The sequence below is a fragment of the Zootoca vivipara genome, chromosome 1 (assembly GCF_965207765.1).
Source record: "Zootoca vivipara chromosome 1, rZooViv2.hap1.1, whole genome shotgun sequence".
NCBI lineage: Eukaryota > Metazoa > Chordata > Lepidosauria > Squamata > Lacertidae > Zootoca > Zootoca vivipara.
This window is the reverse complement of record NC_142582.1, coordinates 62,365,435-62,383,528: the sequence shown is the minus strand read 5'-3', so window position 1 is coordinate 62,383,528 and position 18,094 is coordinate 62,365,435. Positions and strand designations below refer to the sequence as shown.

Here is an 18,094-nt window from a genome sequence, read left to right as displayed (position 1 = left end):
CAAAACCACTGTCTGGATTGGATATGGCCTGAAAAGCATAGTTTACTCCAGAAAGGAAATATTTTGGAAGTATATTTCCTTTTCCTCTTCTCTTGAGATGCCCTTCCCTCTAAGCAATCAAAAGCTTGTAACAAATAAGTTCTCTGATCTTCTAGCTCTTGTTTCACAACTGAGAGTCAAACTGTTAACTTGGATTTAACATCGTTCTGTAAACAACAAGCTGACTGAATGGAAGAATCTGAAGAGCCAGATTAAATGTCCTTGATATAAAAAATAAATTGCTGACAAGGCACCGTGTAAAATGTTGCTAAAGACTGTTGCTAGCAATGTCATCGTAAATCACAGGTTCTTAGAAACAGCTCTGTAGCTAATCTAGGTGATGATACAAAAAAACAACCTATGGTTACTGAAAGAGGCTTGTATGACAGTGCTTGACATTCCATCATACCTCTTACCTGGCCTACAATCAAGATTCTAGTATTGTTCTCTCCCTCCCCCCATTCTTTCCTTTCCTTTTAGGAAGACTAAAATCACTTCATTTTACAGGGATGATGTACACAAGGCACAAGACATTAGCCATGCTGAAGGCTAGCATTTCTGATATTTATATGAAACAAAGGTGTCAAGAATAAGGGAAGGCAGTAAGAGAGAGCTGGATTTTCCTTTCTCTAGAGAAGATCCCACTGCAAGCTACAGCCTCTAGCAGTTGTTGTGCAAAAGCAGAACAGACATAAGAGCTGGCTAGACTGGGCTAAATGGCACCCTTGTGTATGGTCACAGAGTTGGAAAGAGACTAATACAGCTCCTTTCTGTGAGGCAGGGCTACCCACCTATCACCCCTCCCCCCCCAAATAAATCCATGGGATCTGAATCAGAGATGAAACAAAGGGCAAGTATCTTTTGGCATGTTACCTCCTTCACATCAAGGAGTTGAGTTCATGACATGGAGGTGGAAGCATCAGTTGCAACACCTCAGTATAGTTCAATCACTTCCCCATGGACCCTACTTTTTCACCACACTTATTTTACAAAATAAAGATGAGAAAATGTTACAGTCACAGTCTCCTCTAATGATCCCTATTGGGGGGGGGAATCTTGGGTTTTTTCCTTGGGTTAAAAACTGTTGAGGTTTCAGAAAAACTTAGAAAAACAAAATTGATTTAATTGTCGAAAGAGGTTCGCCCCTCCTTTTAAACTTCCTCCCTGCAGACTGAGTGTACCAAGCCTGGTTACTTCCTGAATGAATACAGGCTGCTTTTTATATATGTAACCTAAAACGCTTTGGCATAGTTACAGAACCTAAGAGAAAAAAAGGGGCTAGAATCTACTACTTCCCTAAGCATTGCTGCAGCACTTTAATTTCTAAAGAAAAAAATCTTTCCACCCCCCACTTGCGCACACTCACACACACGCACACACACAATATCACACCATGGAAAGACTAGCTGACTGTTTTCCTAGCCCTTCCCAGTTTTCTTTGAAGACTGTGTAAGGCCCATAATGAATCCGTTTCTTCATGCCCTAGTTCAGCTTGCCCTGCTGGCTTTTAACTCAAATAGTAATTGAACTTGGAAGGAGACCACTGTGGATGAGATGGAACCTGTTTCTTTCATTCCAAAGCAGCCTTCCTTCCTGATCATAGCTCCTGTCGTTTCTCCTAATAAATCCGAATCATCTTTGCTGTGCCCACAGGTATCTAACAGACCACAGTCACAATGAACAGGGAATAGGATGCAGGATTACATGGGCCCTTGGTCTGATCCAGAAAGGGTCTTTATGTTCTCGATTCCTGACTTAGCAGAGCAGTATTACTTCACTTCAGCCAGCCTCTAAAAGCCATTTCAGTGCTCCACTAATTTCACTTACGAGATCTGCTTCCCCAATATTCTGTTGGTAGGGGACGCCAGGTAGGGGGATGATCGCTGGCAGACTCAACTCTCTTGTGATTTTCATTGACCTGAGATGTGATCAGTTTTTGCTTGCTCTGTTCTCCATGCCTTTCTATAACAGACTTCTACATGTGCATTTATAGGCACTTTGCAGTAATGGAAGAGGGCTGTTGCCTTGAAGCCTTGCCTAAGGGCTTCCTAGAGGCTTCCATTGGCCACTATTGGGAAACAAGATGATAAGACTTCTGACATACAAATGTAAACAGAAGTTGTGTGAAATAGCAGTATGGGAACATGGGGCTCAGGTGATGCTATACCAATCAACTCTTTGAACATACTTCATTAGGATGAAATTAGCCAAGTTGTGATTTGCTTCCGTATCATTTTAAAACAGACCAGATTCCAATACCACATTTAAAGGATTTTATCCTTTTTTATGAGACATGAGAGCCATAGAACCATTTTTAAAATAAAAATATATCTTCATGTACTAATTTATCATGACGACAAGGAATTATTACAGTAAAATAAAACCATTTATATTTTTCTTCTATAGACATATCATTCCCCCACTCTATCTAGGCATTCATTTCTTCTCATTTTAACTTCACCTTAGATGTAAGAAGACTGCGCACAAGAGTGGTGTGGGCTTAGCTTCAAATCCTGCTTTCGTCATCAGTTTATTTTTTAAAATGCTAGACAAAACAGGATTTGAATTATTTAAAAGAATACTGAATCACTTCAAGTTTGTAGGCCTCTCTGCCTGTTTTATTACCTACAGGAACACAGACATAAACAAATAGTTCCCAGAAAAGTAGTGTACTTAAAAAGCAAAACAAAAACACCATTGTTTATTTGCCGGCAGCTTACTAATATTTCCCACTTTTAACTTTTGTTTTCAGGATGCATTCTACAAAACTGTGAAAACACATTCTAAATATATGTCGGGGTTTTCTGAAGTTGAACATATTTTTCCTTAAATCGTAACTCACAATCTAGCATTTAAATAATTATAAAGTCAAATCATCCATACAGTCACTGTGGCCATTATTTCATCCAGCCGGATCTAATTTACGTTTAATAGCAACGGGGATTAATGAAATGTAAGAGCCTAGGTCAGCAGCATCAGGCTTGCTGGACAGCAATCAAGGGCCAGATACAATGCCACTTTCCTCTACTTGCATCGTTAAAATAAATACTGGGGAAACGAGGTAAAAGTGGTCAAAGGGACGAGTCTCTGCAATGGCAGGTAGATCTTATAAAGACTCATCATCAGCTACTTTCTCCCTGCTTACCTGTTAAATATGAAAACACACACACAACACACACACACACACGGTCATATTTCAACATATTTCAACATCGATTCCACTCCTGCTCTATCACTGCCTCCAAGAGAGGAAAAAGAATGGTCTTGTGCCAAGTGATGCTGCCTAGATTCTGATCAGCTCCCCTTGCTTCCATGGCCATCTCTGCTGAAGCGAAGAATGCCCGAGGTATGTTCCCTGCACCATAACAGTGTACCCTCCCACCACCTTGGTTGCTGCCATCATCACTGTCACATACATAACAGTGTAGGAGATTGTCTCTCTTGTGGTCATAATGCGCCGACTGTCTCATCTGGTGTCCTACCAAAGTTTTATAACTTCCTTCCTCTATCCTTGCATCACAAGAATTTTTTGGCATGAATCATAGCCACGCAGGAAAATATGGGGGCTGATGCCAAATGTTGTTGCTTTTGTTGATGAAGTGGTAGCTAAGAGTTCACGGTCACGGAAACAAAAGCAGCACTTGGTCCTTGTTGAAGAGAGGGGAGAGGGAAGACTCATGTAGGTCAGCAATGTTGGCGGCACAAAGCAACAACATGAGATATTTTATTCTTGAACAGTAATTTCAGTAGTATGGCTTCAGATTTCTTGCAACTAGGATGTTTTATTATTGTAGGAAATAAGAATATTTTAAGAGGCAGAAACAAAAAGCCTGTTATGACAGCCGAACTGAAAAGTCAGATAATTTTAATTGATAGCAGTCACAAGCAGTCCTCAACTTAATAGTAACATCAACTCCACTTGCAGGTGTAATAAAACACTACATATCACATTCCTAGTTGCTAACAAGGTCTGCCATTTTCCAATAGGAAATAAGTTGTTTATTTGGAGTTATCTTTATATCCTCTACAAAACGAAGTTGATTTTTAACTCGTGTTTATACATATAGGCTCCTGAATTACTTGTTGCAGTGCCTTAGCTGAGATCAGCCTTAACACAGTTACTAAAAAATATATAATCATTAGGCAAAGGCAAGAGAATGTTTGTTTGTATGCTTATTTTTGAGAATGTAGAAAGGCACAATACTTTGTCTGATTGAGGCCTACCTTGTCTTCAACTCTGTTCAGCCGGGAACCAATTGTATTAGTCCCTCGGTCTTTGTTTTTTTCTGTATAGAAAGGAACATTTTTAGATGAATATCAGTGTTACAATAGTATAGAATGAAACCATGTGACTGCATTTAACTAGCCTACCAGAGCTACTTAATTGAACGCTGCTGACAGATGGATAATTTTATTACATTAAGAGCAGCTTTTTCATAGTATTGACCCAAGCCTTCCTTTTAAATGGCTTCGAGTACAGAGTGCTTTCTGCCTCCAAACTATGCTTTAAATCACCAGAAAAAATTAAAACTACATTCAATTTAGCAAAAGTCAATTAAATTAAAGAATAATTTTGCTTAAAATAGCACTACAACAGGAGCTGGCAACAGCACAGACCCTGATATGTATTTGTATGCTTATAGGCAATCATAATGCACAACTTTGATTTGGTCCTCTGAATAATCCTTGATACTATGTGTCTCTCATTAAATATGAACAATGGTTACCAATTTGCTTACAATGGAAGCATACACATAGCCTGGTTTCAGTTATAGAAGGCAAGGAATAATGAACACAAGTCATTTAGTGGATGGCTCCAGGAATGCCCTAGGTGCAGTTGTTACAACACTCACTCACTCGCTGGCAAAATATCCCCCTGTGTGCTAAAATATATACACATATCCTTTATTTATTCAGTGACTAAAGAGACTGAAACAATTTCCCAATTCTCTTGCTCATTTCATACAGTATTTGAAATTAGGTAGAAGTGTCTAGTGGGGCAATAGAATGGAGCCAGCATCCTAGAGGAAGCATTGCTGCTGCTTATTAGGGCTGTGTCCAGTGGGGCAGGATGGCAATGAGGCTAAGGCAGTGCGGGCTCATTGGCAGAGCCAGCCGACACTCCTAGCAGTGTGTCCACTCCACCCCAACCTTGCAGCTACCCTGTCCCACCCTGTGCTAACAGTGGCAGAGGCTAGGGTTGCCAGACTCAATAGAGGACAGGACTTCTGTGCCTTTAATTGCCCTGCTCTCTTTTGAGTCTGGAAACCTTAAAGAGAAACCAGCAGACCCTTTGTTTAATTTCCAAGCAAAGGGTCTGCTGGTTTCTCTTTAAGGTTTCCAGACTCAAAAGAGAGCAGGGCAATTAAAGGCACAGAAGTCCTGTCCTCTATTGAGTCTGGCAACCCTAGCAGAAGCCAATGCTACAACATTGCCCCATCCAGAGTCTGCCATGAGTGGATAGCACTGGACTGAAACACTGCAACCTGGAGTGTGGCGTGATAGCAGCAAGTTTATTTTCTCCCTCCTTTCAGCTAAGAATCAGGGCAATGCGAGGGATTTATCTGGCCATCAGCAGCATGGTGACATAGCTAAATCTATTTGGCTGTATGCTATTGGGAAGCCACCATGTTCACTGCATGATCCCTGATTAGCTGGGCTCAAACAGCAAAGAAGAAGTCTTTAAGTAAAAAGAAAAACATCTAAGCAACAGCAGTTCAGGTATACAACAGCTCTGAACAAGTCCCAAAAAGGGGTGAAGGAGTTATATTTTATGCACCTCTTCTTGTGAATCAAGAACCTAATGATAGAAGATTCTACATAGCATTAATTATGTTCTAGATATTTTCTAGGCTAACAGTTTAATGGTATTGCAGCCTGCACAAAGTTGTTGGGCTTGCTGACTGTGCTGCCTGGTTTTCCAAGTAAGGTCAGGCATTTGACCTTTTAATTTTCAGTTCCTAACAAGGTATTTATCAAACAGAACATTAAGTACTATGCATCTACCCTGTGCTCTGTATCGTATGGAAGAGTAGCAATATCTAACACACAGCATATATATGTTTCTAATGGAGACTTACCTGAGACAGAAATAAACAGTGATGGCTTCCCTATAGATTGGTCCAACCTGATGAGAAAGAAAGTGTATCAATAAACAAGATAAAAATGTCTTCAGATTTAAACAGGGGGACTGAATAACAACAGTTGTTGCTTCTCTAGCCCCACCCTAGGAAGAAAGAAACTCTTGCATAGCTACTGGCTCACTTCTAACGGTCCTTTGAACATTCATCTGGGAATGTCAGAGAGATGGTCTGACCCAAATAGGTTTATGCCTGCAGTCTGCTAATGCTTTCTAAAACTGCACTGGCAGGATTTCACCACTGAAGGAATCCAGCTTTTATTGAAAGAATTTGTGTGTGGAATTCAAAGGCTTAACTAAAAACAAGTCCACTGGCATTCGTTGTTATGGATTGTTTATTCTTTTCCTGTTTGCTTTGCACAATCCTACCCATTTTTTAAAGCTCTGGTTTTTGTTCTGCCATATCCAAAGGCCCAGGAAAGGTAACAGTCAACATGTATTAATTAATGCAAGGTGTGTGCCCTTGTTCCTGAAGGCCTCACAACCACAGGCAGAAATGACATTGTATGTAAATAGTCCAGGGTCCTGCCATGCACTCACATTTCCTAGCCCTGCTTCTATTGCAAAATTCTTGTTTCTTATTCCTGAGAGTGAAATTAGACAATGTAAGGCAAATGCAAAGTTCCAATCCCATGTTTACCTCCTAATGCTTAATGTGGGGAACATGTACTGGGGGCATGCACTGGGGGAACCAGCAGGAAGGAGGGAATTGCTTACACCTTCCCTATACAACAAACCTCTGCCTGCAAACCTTCCCCTCAACCCCCTTTTCCTGCTTACTCCCTTCCCAAAGCCCAGCTGGGGAAAGAGGCCTGTGAGAAGGATTTATGTGGGAGGTTGGATATGTGGAAGGATGCTTCTTCTTACCTGTATCATCATTAACTAGCAAATGAATGCATCCTAGCCTAACATGTCCTTTCACCTTGACTGGCTAAGTAGCCCTTCAAAACCAAGTCATCTCCACATCATCCCTCATTTTTGTTCTCACCCTGTCCATGCCCATCATCTCCTCGGCACACATCCTTGCACAGATGCTATGGCCAACATTTTTGATGCCTTACTTCATTCTGTTACCCAGATTGCTGATCCAGATCTGTAGGCCCATTAGAGCAGTTTACATTTTCTCTCTTCCAGTGGGTGGGGAGCTTGTGGTTCTTCAGATAATGTTGGATTACAACTCCTTTCAGCCATGACCACTGGCAGCAAAATGGAAAGGGGACACACACACACCTGGCACTGCCTGAACCCTTGCTTGCTGGAGTTGCATGGAGGTGGCAGCTTTTGGGAGATCTTGTGAGATCTTGCCAGAAGCCACCACTTTTCCTCGCTTCTCTGGTGGTAGGGGCAGGGACAGGTGGGGTGCCCACAGGGGCACCACCCCTCAGGATTCCTCTGCCTGAGGCAGCTGCCTCAGTCTGGCTTATGGGTGGGCCAACCCTACTGATGGGGAGTTGGAGCTCAACAACATCTGGAGGACCACTGTTGCCTTGATTCTGCAGGATTCACCATGCAGCTATTATTTTCCAGAACTACTTATCTGTTTGGGCAGCTAAATTCTGTTCCATACCTTCTCTGAAGCTCTTTTATTCGCACCATTAAGTTGAGATGTCCCTGAGAGTATTGTTCTATAACGTCACGTACATCATATGGCTTTCTAGCTTGCTGTAAAAATAAGAGAGAATTAAATACTTGTTAAATCACATAATGCATAGCAGATCACATGTACAGTACTCGATTGACAACAGAAAGATTTGGAAGTTAACTTTTTTCTTTCTGTGCTAGCTCACCATGTCGACTTACAATAAAGCTTAAAAATAATCAAGCCTAAAGGAGAGAAAACTTCCAAAACAAATAAAACAACAAAAGTGAAAGAAGAAATCAACTGCAGCATAAAAACACTGGAAAAGAAGATGGTGACAAAATCTGACATTGATCAGACCAAAGGCCTGCCAGATGAAGGGATTTCTTGTGGCAGGTAGTACAGCAATAACACAGAAGGCCCTCTCAAGCAGTCCTGTCAACAGCACTGCAGGGATGCACTGACCACAGTGACCATGGGCATTTAGAATCAAGCCTATTTTTTGGTTATTCTAAGGCAGTCTTCCCCAACAAGGTGCCCACAGATGTTCTGGAATACTAGTGCTGTGCTAGCTGGGGCTGATGGGAATTATAGTCCAAAACATCTGGAGAGCAGCAGACTAGGGAAGGCTGTTCTAAAGTGTGATAAAATGGTGGGAGCTGGCATTCATACAGATTTGTACTGCCCACCTGGTATTCTGTGCTTTGCCATACTTTTCTGGTTGGGAAAGGTGGATTTAAGAATGCTTTAAAAACCCTTTCATAATTTTATAAATGTTTCAATAATTTTCCCCTTCTGCCTTTAAAACCAAGTGCTTTGGTAACCATAAATACAGTAGAAAAATTAAGGATAAAATAATAATAATGTAAACCAATGCATATAAAACACCTCTTAAAATTACCATAACAGATTTACACACATGAAAATTCACTACCTTTAGGTCTCTTGTGCTACAAGCGAGTGGTATATGCAAGCATATGGTAAGCTAGGACTTGATCCACAGGGCTGATTTGTTTTAGCACCGATAGTATAGCACACTGAACAAATATTTAGTGCTATGGTGAGCTAACAGTCCAATCCTCTTGCAGGTGCAGCACCTACAAGTAGGAGATGTCCCATATGGTGCACCAGAGTCCTGTTTGCTCCCTACACCATGTGTGTACCAGGCTGTTAGGGGATGGGAGACCAGTGTATGACTCCAGTCTCCCTGTCCAAGTCCCTTCGCTCTGCTTAGTCAAGGAACACAAGCTTCAAGAAGAAGCATTTTCCATGCAGGAAAAACACAATGATGATGTGGCTCCCACACAAATATGTCATGTTTAAACATCAGAGGTAAAGCTCTCTAGGATACCTAATCACATGCAATACGTATTACTAGTAAAACCAAATATAGTTGATAGGTTTTGGAAATGGTCGTTTATCCAGACACGAGTTAAGCAGTATTTAGTCCCACTTAGACCAGGGACTTAGACAAGTGCTTAACTCTCTTGCTGAAATCAATGGGACTTAAAAGCACTTCAGCTGGGTGGAATGTGCCCCCTGGGGAAAGCCACGCACGTCTCAAAACACCCCTGCATGTCCCAAAGTGACCCAGTAAGCATCATTGCCTGAGCGGAGATCCGGATTTGGGCCTCCCCATTCCTAGTCCAGAATTCAACACACTTTACAACATTGGTTCCAGCTGATGGTTTTGTGAATTGTGTAAAGTTGAGGCTGATTCAAATAGCCATTTTAATGTGGAAAGCTCACAAGCTGTGATGACTGCCCCGCCGCCACACTTACTTGTCTTTTTTGTATGCTAACATAGTCAAATCATCACTTTTTAAAGGAAATGGGGTTGTTTTTTTTGGGGGGGGGGATCCTTGCAAGTGAATTTCAAACAACAGAATTAACTGGCATCGACTTGGCCAGTCACCATTAGGGATTGTGTAAGTGCGCACACACATTGCTTTGCAGTCCCCAGCCCTTAATATTGATGGCAACAACAACAACAACAACAATTTAATATTTATACCCTGCCCATCTGGCTGAGTCTCCCCAGCCACTCTGGGCGGCTCCCAATTGAATATTAAAACAATACAGCATTAAATAACAAACTTCCTGCACTGTGTTTCCCATTACCTATTGTTTGCTTTCTTCCCCCCTTCCCCTTTTCCAATTAGGAACACTGCTGATGGTAATAATTACATTAAATGAGTTAGAATTTTCTGCATAATGTGCAGGAAAAGTGCTTGCAGAAGGCACAGCAGAGAATGGCATGCATTAAATATGTGCACAGCTGCTGCTTACTGCTCCTACTATTTGGTTGTGTGCGCAGCAGCTGCATGGCACGGTGTTTCCCTCCGAGTCAGAATGGGAAAGAAAAGAGGGAAGCTCAAGCTGCAGGAAATTCTGAGGAGTATAGCCAAACAATGGCCAAGTACAAGCGTGTGCAACATTCTTTGAAGTACAAAGAACTTTGAACTATCTTGTTTGCCAGAAAGCCCTCTGAAGTGATTACAGAAAATTACATACACAATTTCTGATTGATAGTAAGGTAACTGAATTACGTATAAAGTACAGCACAGTTTGCGGTAACACTTTGAAGTATAAAGCTATAAATACATCAAGAGCGTCTGGTGACATCATTGTAAAAGCCACAACAGACATGTCAGTTACCCCTGTCATCAATGGAACTCCAAAATAAACTTTGTTCACCATGTACAGTACAGCTTTTAGTACTCATTTTCAGTATAAAGTACATGGGTACAAGACAACCTTTAAATGGAATACCTATCCTGCTAATGAATGCATTATCTTTTTAAAAAATCCTTCTAAAATCTTGAAAACAGAATTTGGATACTACAACTATTCCTACTACTGGTGTGGGGAACCCGACCACACAAAAGCAGCTATAAAGGCAGCTTGCTGATGACTTTTTTCGTAAACTTTTTGGGGTTTAGGGTGACCAGTGGTGGTGTGGTCAGGGGCAGCTCATCCTGCTTCACTGATTGAGGTGAAACGGGAATGTGCCGCCCCCCAGCCTGCTATCCCACTCCCTTGCTGCTGCCCTGCTGCCAGCGCCTCTCTTACCTGCACTGCATGGCACCGCCCGCAAAGCGCCAGCAGTGAGATCTTGCACAATCTCGCTGAAATCTTGTGAGATCTCATGAGATTTTGGTGACATCTCACCGGAAACCGGTACCACTTCTCCACTAGCAGTGGAGGCAGTGGGGCAAGTGGGGGAGGCAAGGAAGGTGCCGCCTCTTGGACTTCTGCTGCTCAAGGTGGGCACTTCACCCTGCCTCATCACTGGGCCAGGCCTGGGTGTGGTACTAGAGGGAATGTGCCCACCTGACCCAGGCAACCCATACTTCTGCTTGTCACCAATGTGACCTACAAGAAAGTGGATTTTTCCAGCTTCAGCCACACCACAGCAGTAATCTCCGCTTGCTTTATTTCTCAAACCCACTTTCAAGACTACGTGGATGGAAAGAAGATCTATCTGAAAGCATGTGGGAAACGTCTTGGCGAAATCTCAGAAGCCAGACAAGTGACTACCGGTAAATAAGATTTCCATGGGCTGGGGGGGGGGGGTTTAGGCACCAGTGTTCTGTTTGGTTCCATGCCTTTCTCTCCACCTGAATGGCAAAATCAGAAGAAACTATGCAAATTTTAAAAGAAAAGGAAGTATGCAGTGTAAGAGAAAAAACATGCAAAGGAGAAATCACAGAAACCAGCTTTTCTTAAAACAGAAGTTAGATGGCCTGAATGTAGAATTTTACATCCAATAAATGTGTCAATTTCCGTGTCTGAGCATAAGTGTTTAATGAAGGCTTGAACAGAATTATATAGAACTCTCAGGAAGTTACCAGTTATATTCCCAACAAGTTTTCAAGGAACTCAATAACCCTTCCATGAACTGAGCTGTTTTGACTTCCACATATGAATAGTGTGCAAGAAGTGTACAGAACAGAGCCACTTTCTCCCAAAGAACAAACACCTAAAAGCTTACGTGTTCATGGGAACACAACCTATTGACATGCCAGTTTGCCAATAACTGAAATAGGCACTGGAAATCAAACCAACAGGATGTTGTAAAAATACAGCTAGCTGGTCTTCTCAGAGCAGGCTTTCCCAGGAGTATGTGTGAGAAAGGTGGCAGAAACCTTCCAGCATGCCTGCAAATGTCTATCCTAGCTTCTTATCAGGACTGCAGCAAGTATGAGATAGAAACAAGGTTAAGGTAGTATGCTAATCTCTAGGCCCACTGAGTCAGCCTGACAATAATATACAGCTCAGAATTAATGAAGACATATGAGAATGTTTGCATTGCAAGGGAGAAGAGATAACAGAAGGTGAAAGGTCAAGTCCATTAGCAGAAAATAACATTTTAATTCATGGTACGTTTCAGGGGCTTAGCCTGTTCCCAGTGCATCCACAGTTGACTAACCTGCTGCTAAACAACCACCCTATTCAAGAAGGGAGAGAATAGTGGGTGTAACTCACCATCACTAAAATGAATTGCCTTGGTCTATCCTTTCTTAAGCCCACAAAAGGAACAATAATAAGCCCAGAAGAATAAAAGAGTTTATTTAGATAAAGCAGCTCACTATTCATCACCTCACCTGAAATTTCTTCTTTGCCACAAAATATTGCATCCGACGTATCACCTTAATGGCAGAACGGTGATGTTCTCGCAAGCTGTGGGAAAAATGAGAAGGGCGAGTCAGACGGAAAAGAGCATCTCTGCGCACATAATAATGATAATGATCCTCAGTAAGTGCTTTGGTAACAAGCGAATGTTTATAAAAGGGGCAACAATCCTTCCTGAGGACACAACGTGCTACTATTATTGTGACAAAGGACCAAGCTACTAAAATCCAAAGTGTTTATCTCTACGATTTATACTAGAACTTAATGTCTTTCACGGTATTAAGTAGTGAGGAGTGTATGAAATCTACCCCTGTGTCAAATGAATCCATCCAGTTAGCTTTCCCACCCTTTCCCCCTCAAAAGTAACAGCTATTCAGGTTGAAAAGGTAGAGGTTTCAGATTACTGTGCTTGCTGATGCACACAATTCTAGAAAACAAGCACCCTCACATTTTATTTCAAACATCCCCTCCACCTGGCCTGATAAAGTAAGAAAGGGTGGGTGGGTGCAACAGCCCTTTATAAAAAGGTTTCCTCCCCTCCCCTTTTCCAAAATTTTACACACACACACACACATCTATACATACGGCTTTTACGTATGCAATCATGATGAAGCGTATTTGAAAAAGCAAATTAACAAAAGGTTGCATTTATTTCACTGGAATCAGAGTATGCTAGAAAACTGAGGTTAAAATATTTGTTTATTTATTTTTGCATTCAACCTTTCCTTCAAGGTTCTCCATATAATATTCAAAGCAATCCTGTTTGATGGGTTAGGCTGAAAGTTGGGCCATCCCAAAGCAGGGACCTGAACTCTTGTCCCCTTGGGTCCTAGTCTGGCACACTGATTGCTGCACCACAGTAACTCTATTTCTTTTCAAAGCACAAATACATGCAGTAACAAGGAGTCAAAAAGAATACTTGGGAAGAAGTATTTATAGTACAGAGATGTAAAGGGTTAAGAGTGCTACAAAGACCTCTGTTCAATTAGTAGGGGAACTAATCTAGAGTATGTGGTTTAAGAGTTGCATTCATTTTGTGGTGCACACCCACTCACCCCAGCCACCAAATGAAATGTTTATTACATAATATGAATCATCTTTTTAAAAAAAACAAAAAACAAAAAAACCCAAACAAACCAGAAACCCACCCCCCATTGCATATCATATTCATTTTAACAGAAGGGAACTGTCTTTGTTCAGCACCCCAGTATGAATTTTGCTGGATGCGTGCCAAGCAAGACTGTTCTTTTCATTCAAGTCAATAATTAATAGCTTCACTGAAGTCAATTTAATGCTGGTGAAAGACAAGAGTGAGGCGACGGTGTTCTGCCCACCGAACAGACACAGTCATGGCAGCAGCAGCAGCAGCATCACAAACGCTCTCGGCAGTAGAGCTTGTGAGGAAAGCACAATCCCTTTTAGTGTCTGGCAGTTTCAGCAGAAGAAATGCCCCACTTGGTGCCCCTTGGTCCAAGATGTTGAAGCTACTATTCCGATAACATCAGTCCATCTTTAACTGTAGTAGTTAAAGATTTCAGTCACTTCAGCTATTAGGCCATCCTTTTGTGGAAGCTTCATTGTCTAATATGTTAGCAAAATAGGAAAATAGGACAGTACCTGGAACTTTGTATCTGGAAGGAAGCTGTCCCATTTCCCCATTTTGATATTGGCACACTTACTTTGGACACTTATGTGAGTGTCAGGGGACCTTCCTACAGGGAACCTCCCCCCATCCTGTTGACCAGCTCTTCACTCAGTAAGAGCAGCAGCAGTGGGTCAGGTGGGGGGAATGAGGAAGTTAGTGGTACGGAGGTGGCAAGGCTCAGTGATGTTGGAGAGAAGAAGAAGAGTTTGGATTTGATACCCCGCTTTATCACTACCTGAAGGAGTCTCAAAGCGGCTAACAATCTCCTTTCCCCTCCTCCCCCACAACAGACACCCAGTGAGGTGAGTGGGGCTGAGAGACTTCAGAGAAGTGTGACTAGCCCAAGGTCAACCAGCAGCTGCATGTGGAGGAGCGGAGATTCGAACCCGGTTCCCCAGATTACAAGTCTACCGCTCTTAACCACTACACCACACTGGCTCTCACAGAGCCTTTGTGCCGCCTTGACCAAGCCATGGAGGGGAATTAAGGCGCACCACTAAACGTAAGGTCGGGAGGAGGTGTTTCGGGATGCCGAAATGTACCAGATGTGTACCAGATGACAAAATTGTCAGTTCTGGCAGACAAAATTGTTTGTTCTGGCAGGCTTTTGCCTGCTAAGGTCATTTTTACTTGTTGCTTTTAAATAAATTTTAATGTTGTGTGCTTTATGCATTATTTATTATTTGTATTTTAATAGATCAAAGTGCATAAGCACAAGAAGGACAGGACAGAAATGTTTATATAATTAATGAATCAATGCACGAATGCAAGTGTGACTTAGGAAAATATCATATTATGTTTCTATAATTTTATATACACTGACAATTCATGAAGTGGAACAGCCCAACTTATTAACAACATTTCTGAAATGTGCTTTGGAAATTAATTATAAATCACCATTAACTAGTAAATCTCTTGATATTTTAAATTCCTATTTCAAAAAGTCAATTTGACATACCTAGTTTTGGCATACAAAGGCAGGAAATTCCGAATGTCAAGTCTACACTTAGCTTAAAGTTTGGATTTCCTGCCTTTGATTGATCTGAATTATTGTCTGAATAGCACGTGTTAATCTTGCAAAGCACATTCCCTAGGTTAGATTTAAATTTACTGGCTTTGGTTTAGTACGCTTTCTTTCATGGCAAGTGTGTTTGTGTCCGTCTGTTGCATTATGTCAGGAAAACATTTCACACAGTGGCTTCGTGTTCACTTGAATATTTTAAAATGCAGCAAATAAAGATGACAGTCTTTTCATTTTGACAAAAAAATTATAGAACCCAATCGCCCTGCGTACTACATACAATTTAGGACCATGATCAGTATGTGAGTGTACATAATGTTTAAGGCTATGTTTAAGGTCTAGTTAGCATAGAAAGCCCTGAACAGCTCAGGACCAAGTTACCTGAAAGACTGACTGCCCCTGTATATACCTGCAAGATGACTTAGAATCATATGGGGAAACTCTGCTTATGACACTGCCCCCTAGAGAAGATCACAGGATAGGTAGGGATGCACAAAAACAATCCATTTCTGTTGCCCCCTTTCTGTGCACTGCCCTTTCATCTGCCATATTGAAACAGCAACCATCAGTTATTTCAGTTGCCTTCTGAAGTCTCCTCTTTTTGTCCAAGCCTGACCCATAAGGTGCGACAACCCTGATTTATGCAGCTGAATCCCCTGAATCTCTTTAATATGCTCTTATGTTTTTATACCGTTCTATTTATTCTAGGCTGCATTTTTGTTTTTAACAGATAATGGGTTTTATGTTGTACATACTGTAAATCACTTGGAGATTTTTAAAGTGGTTTAGAAAGGCTAATAATTAAACAAAATTGGCTACAGGTAATAATAATAATAATAATAATAATAATAATAATAATAATAATAATAATAATTTATTATTTATACCCCGCCCATCTGGCTGGGTTTCCCCAGCCACTCTGGGCGGCTTCCAACCGAATATTAAAAACAGTACAGTTATATTTCACTTTTGCTTTGACTCGTCAACAGAGGAGTGAATAACAGAATCAAAATATATTTACAAAATAACATTATACTATGGTTGATGTAGGCCACCACTTCTTTTTTTCTATTTTTGTTTTCAGACTTGAAACTGAATGAAAACATACAACTATTTTTGGTTGCTGTTTCCTTTTTGGGGTTCTTCATTCACCCCCAGCCACAACTCAAGGTGCTGATTCTTAGAGTGCTAAGAGGCTCTGGTAAATATTACTTGTTTGTTCCCATACAGTACAAGCCTCTTCACATTGATTGTTATTTGTTAGCTATATTGGTGATGACAAGTAGCAGAATATTTCCACGGTATCACCATGGGTACTTCTGGGGGAGAGGCTTCCAGAGAAGGAGGGTCATTCTACCAGGGATTTGACTTAATTTTATTGCCTGGTATTTAAATGTGGCGCTGTGGTTAAACCACTGAGCCTAGGGCTTGCTGATCAGAAGGTCGGCTTGCTGATCAGAAGGTCGGCTTGCTGATCAGAAGGTCGGCGGTTCGAATCCCTGTGACGGGGTGAGCTCCTGTTGCTTGGTCCCAGCTCCTGCCAACCTAGCAGTTCGAAAGCATTTCAAAATGCAAGTAGATAAATAGGAACCGCTACAGCGGGAAGGTAAACGGCGTTTCCATGTGCTGCTCTGGTTTGCCAGAAACGGCTTTGTCATGCTGGCCACATGACCTGGAAGCTATACGCCAGCTCCCTCGGCCAATAATGCGAGATGAGCGCGCAACCCCAGAGTCGGTCACGACTGGACCTAATGGTCAGGGGTCCCTTTACCTTTACCTATTTAAATGTTAGCGATTCCTCTACTGAATATTTAAGATGACTCCATTTACCGTAGCTTCTGCAACTGTTGCATTTTAGTTGTTACATTTCATTACAATGTGTATTCACTGTGTGCCAGGTAGGATATGTGTTTTTTTTAAAAACCAAACAAACAAGAAAAAAAAACTTATTTACACATTATCTGTAGCAGACTAGATTTCACAAATACATGTTGCAAATGAGCTGGCACATGTTTTCTGTGCAAGCAGTGACAATCTTCCTATGTAACAAAATCTGGTGGGAGAGATCCGGAACACCCACATGAAGCCATTTGACTGGTACATTTAAGCCTAATGAAATCTTTCAGCATCTGGTCCCTTGAGAATTTTGGTATAGAATTTGCTGTAGCCCAAGGTTAGTCTAATCTTTTCACACATTCTGTCATTCCCAGCAAGGTTATTCATAACGGAGCCTCTCATTACTGAACTGTGTTTTACATGTGATGTGCTGAAGTGGATTAAGTTGCACCTTTAGATATTACATAACAGGAAATGGGTGACCACAATATAGTAGCATTGAAATCAGAGTAAACAGACACTTTAATGCTATGGAAGCTACATTATTTAAATCTTTACTATTGTTATATTTGTCATTTGCCTCTTTTTAAAAATGAAACTCAAAGTGACTTACAAAAATGAACATTAAAAACCATTGAAGAACAACCTTAAATACACACGTAATTTACATACTGTTATGGGTTTTAAGATGTGTGCCAGACCCCTCTAATCCCTGGATCCAGCAACTGTTAGAATTTAATTAAGGCTTCTAATTCTTGGAATAGCCAGGCTAGCCTCCTGATAAGGTGATAGCCTGGGTGATGAGCCATTAAGGGGAATTAAGGGTCTTGATGCAGAGTGGCAAATGGGTGGGGCACACTTCCTCAAGAGAAAGTGGCAGAGTGGGCACTAGGAATATATCACATGAAGGCATCTTGCTGAAGCCTGGAGCTGGGATCCAAACCCATAGCTGGCTCTGCACCCTACAATAAGCACCCTATACACAGCCTGATTTTCTTTATTCATTCTCCACTATGCAGATATCTAGCAAAACTAGTCGAAAAGAAAAGAAAAGAAAAGAAAAGAAAAGAAAAAAGTATATCAGCTACAGGGCAACAAAACTGATTCTACCACTCCTGCAATTGCACATTTCCCATGATATTTGGTGCAGCAACACAACCTATAGAAAGTGAGTCTGTTCTGAATAATTTCTCTTACAAT

At 41.3% G+C, this 18,094-nt stretch overlaps 1 protein-coding gene across 2 annotated transcripts in view; it reads right to left on the bottom strand.

Annotated features, from left to right (window-relative positions):
• The window catches only part of KCNQ1 (potassium voltage-gated channel subfamily Q member 1), a 293,005-nt gene that overhangs the window by 71,639 nt on the left and 203,272 nt on the right, over positions 1 to 18,094 (bottom strand). For both annotated transcript variants that reach the window (XM_035120964.3, XM_035120972.3), the window contains 4 exons: positions 12,365 to 12,440; positions 7,746 to 7,840; positions 6,120 to 6,166; positions 4,264 to 4,325 (listed from right to left, as the gene is read on the bottom strand). In XM_035120964.3, the coding sequence (XP_034976855.1) occupies positions 4,264 to 4,325; positions 6,120 to 6,166; positions 7,746 to 7,840; positions 12,365 to 12,440 (280 nt within the window). The remainder of the gene's footprint in view (positions 1 to 4,263; positions 4,326 to 6,119; positions 6,167 to 7,745; positions 7,841 to 12,364; positions 12,441 to 18,094) is intronic.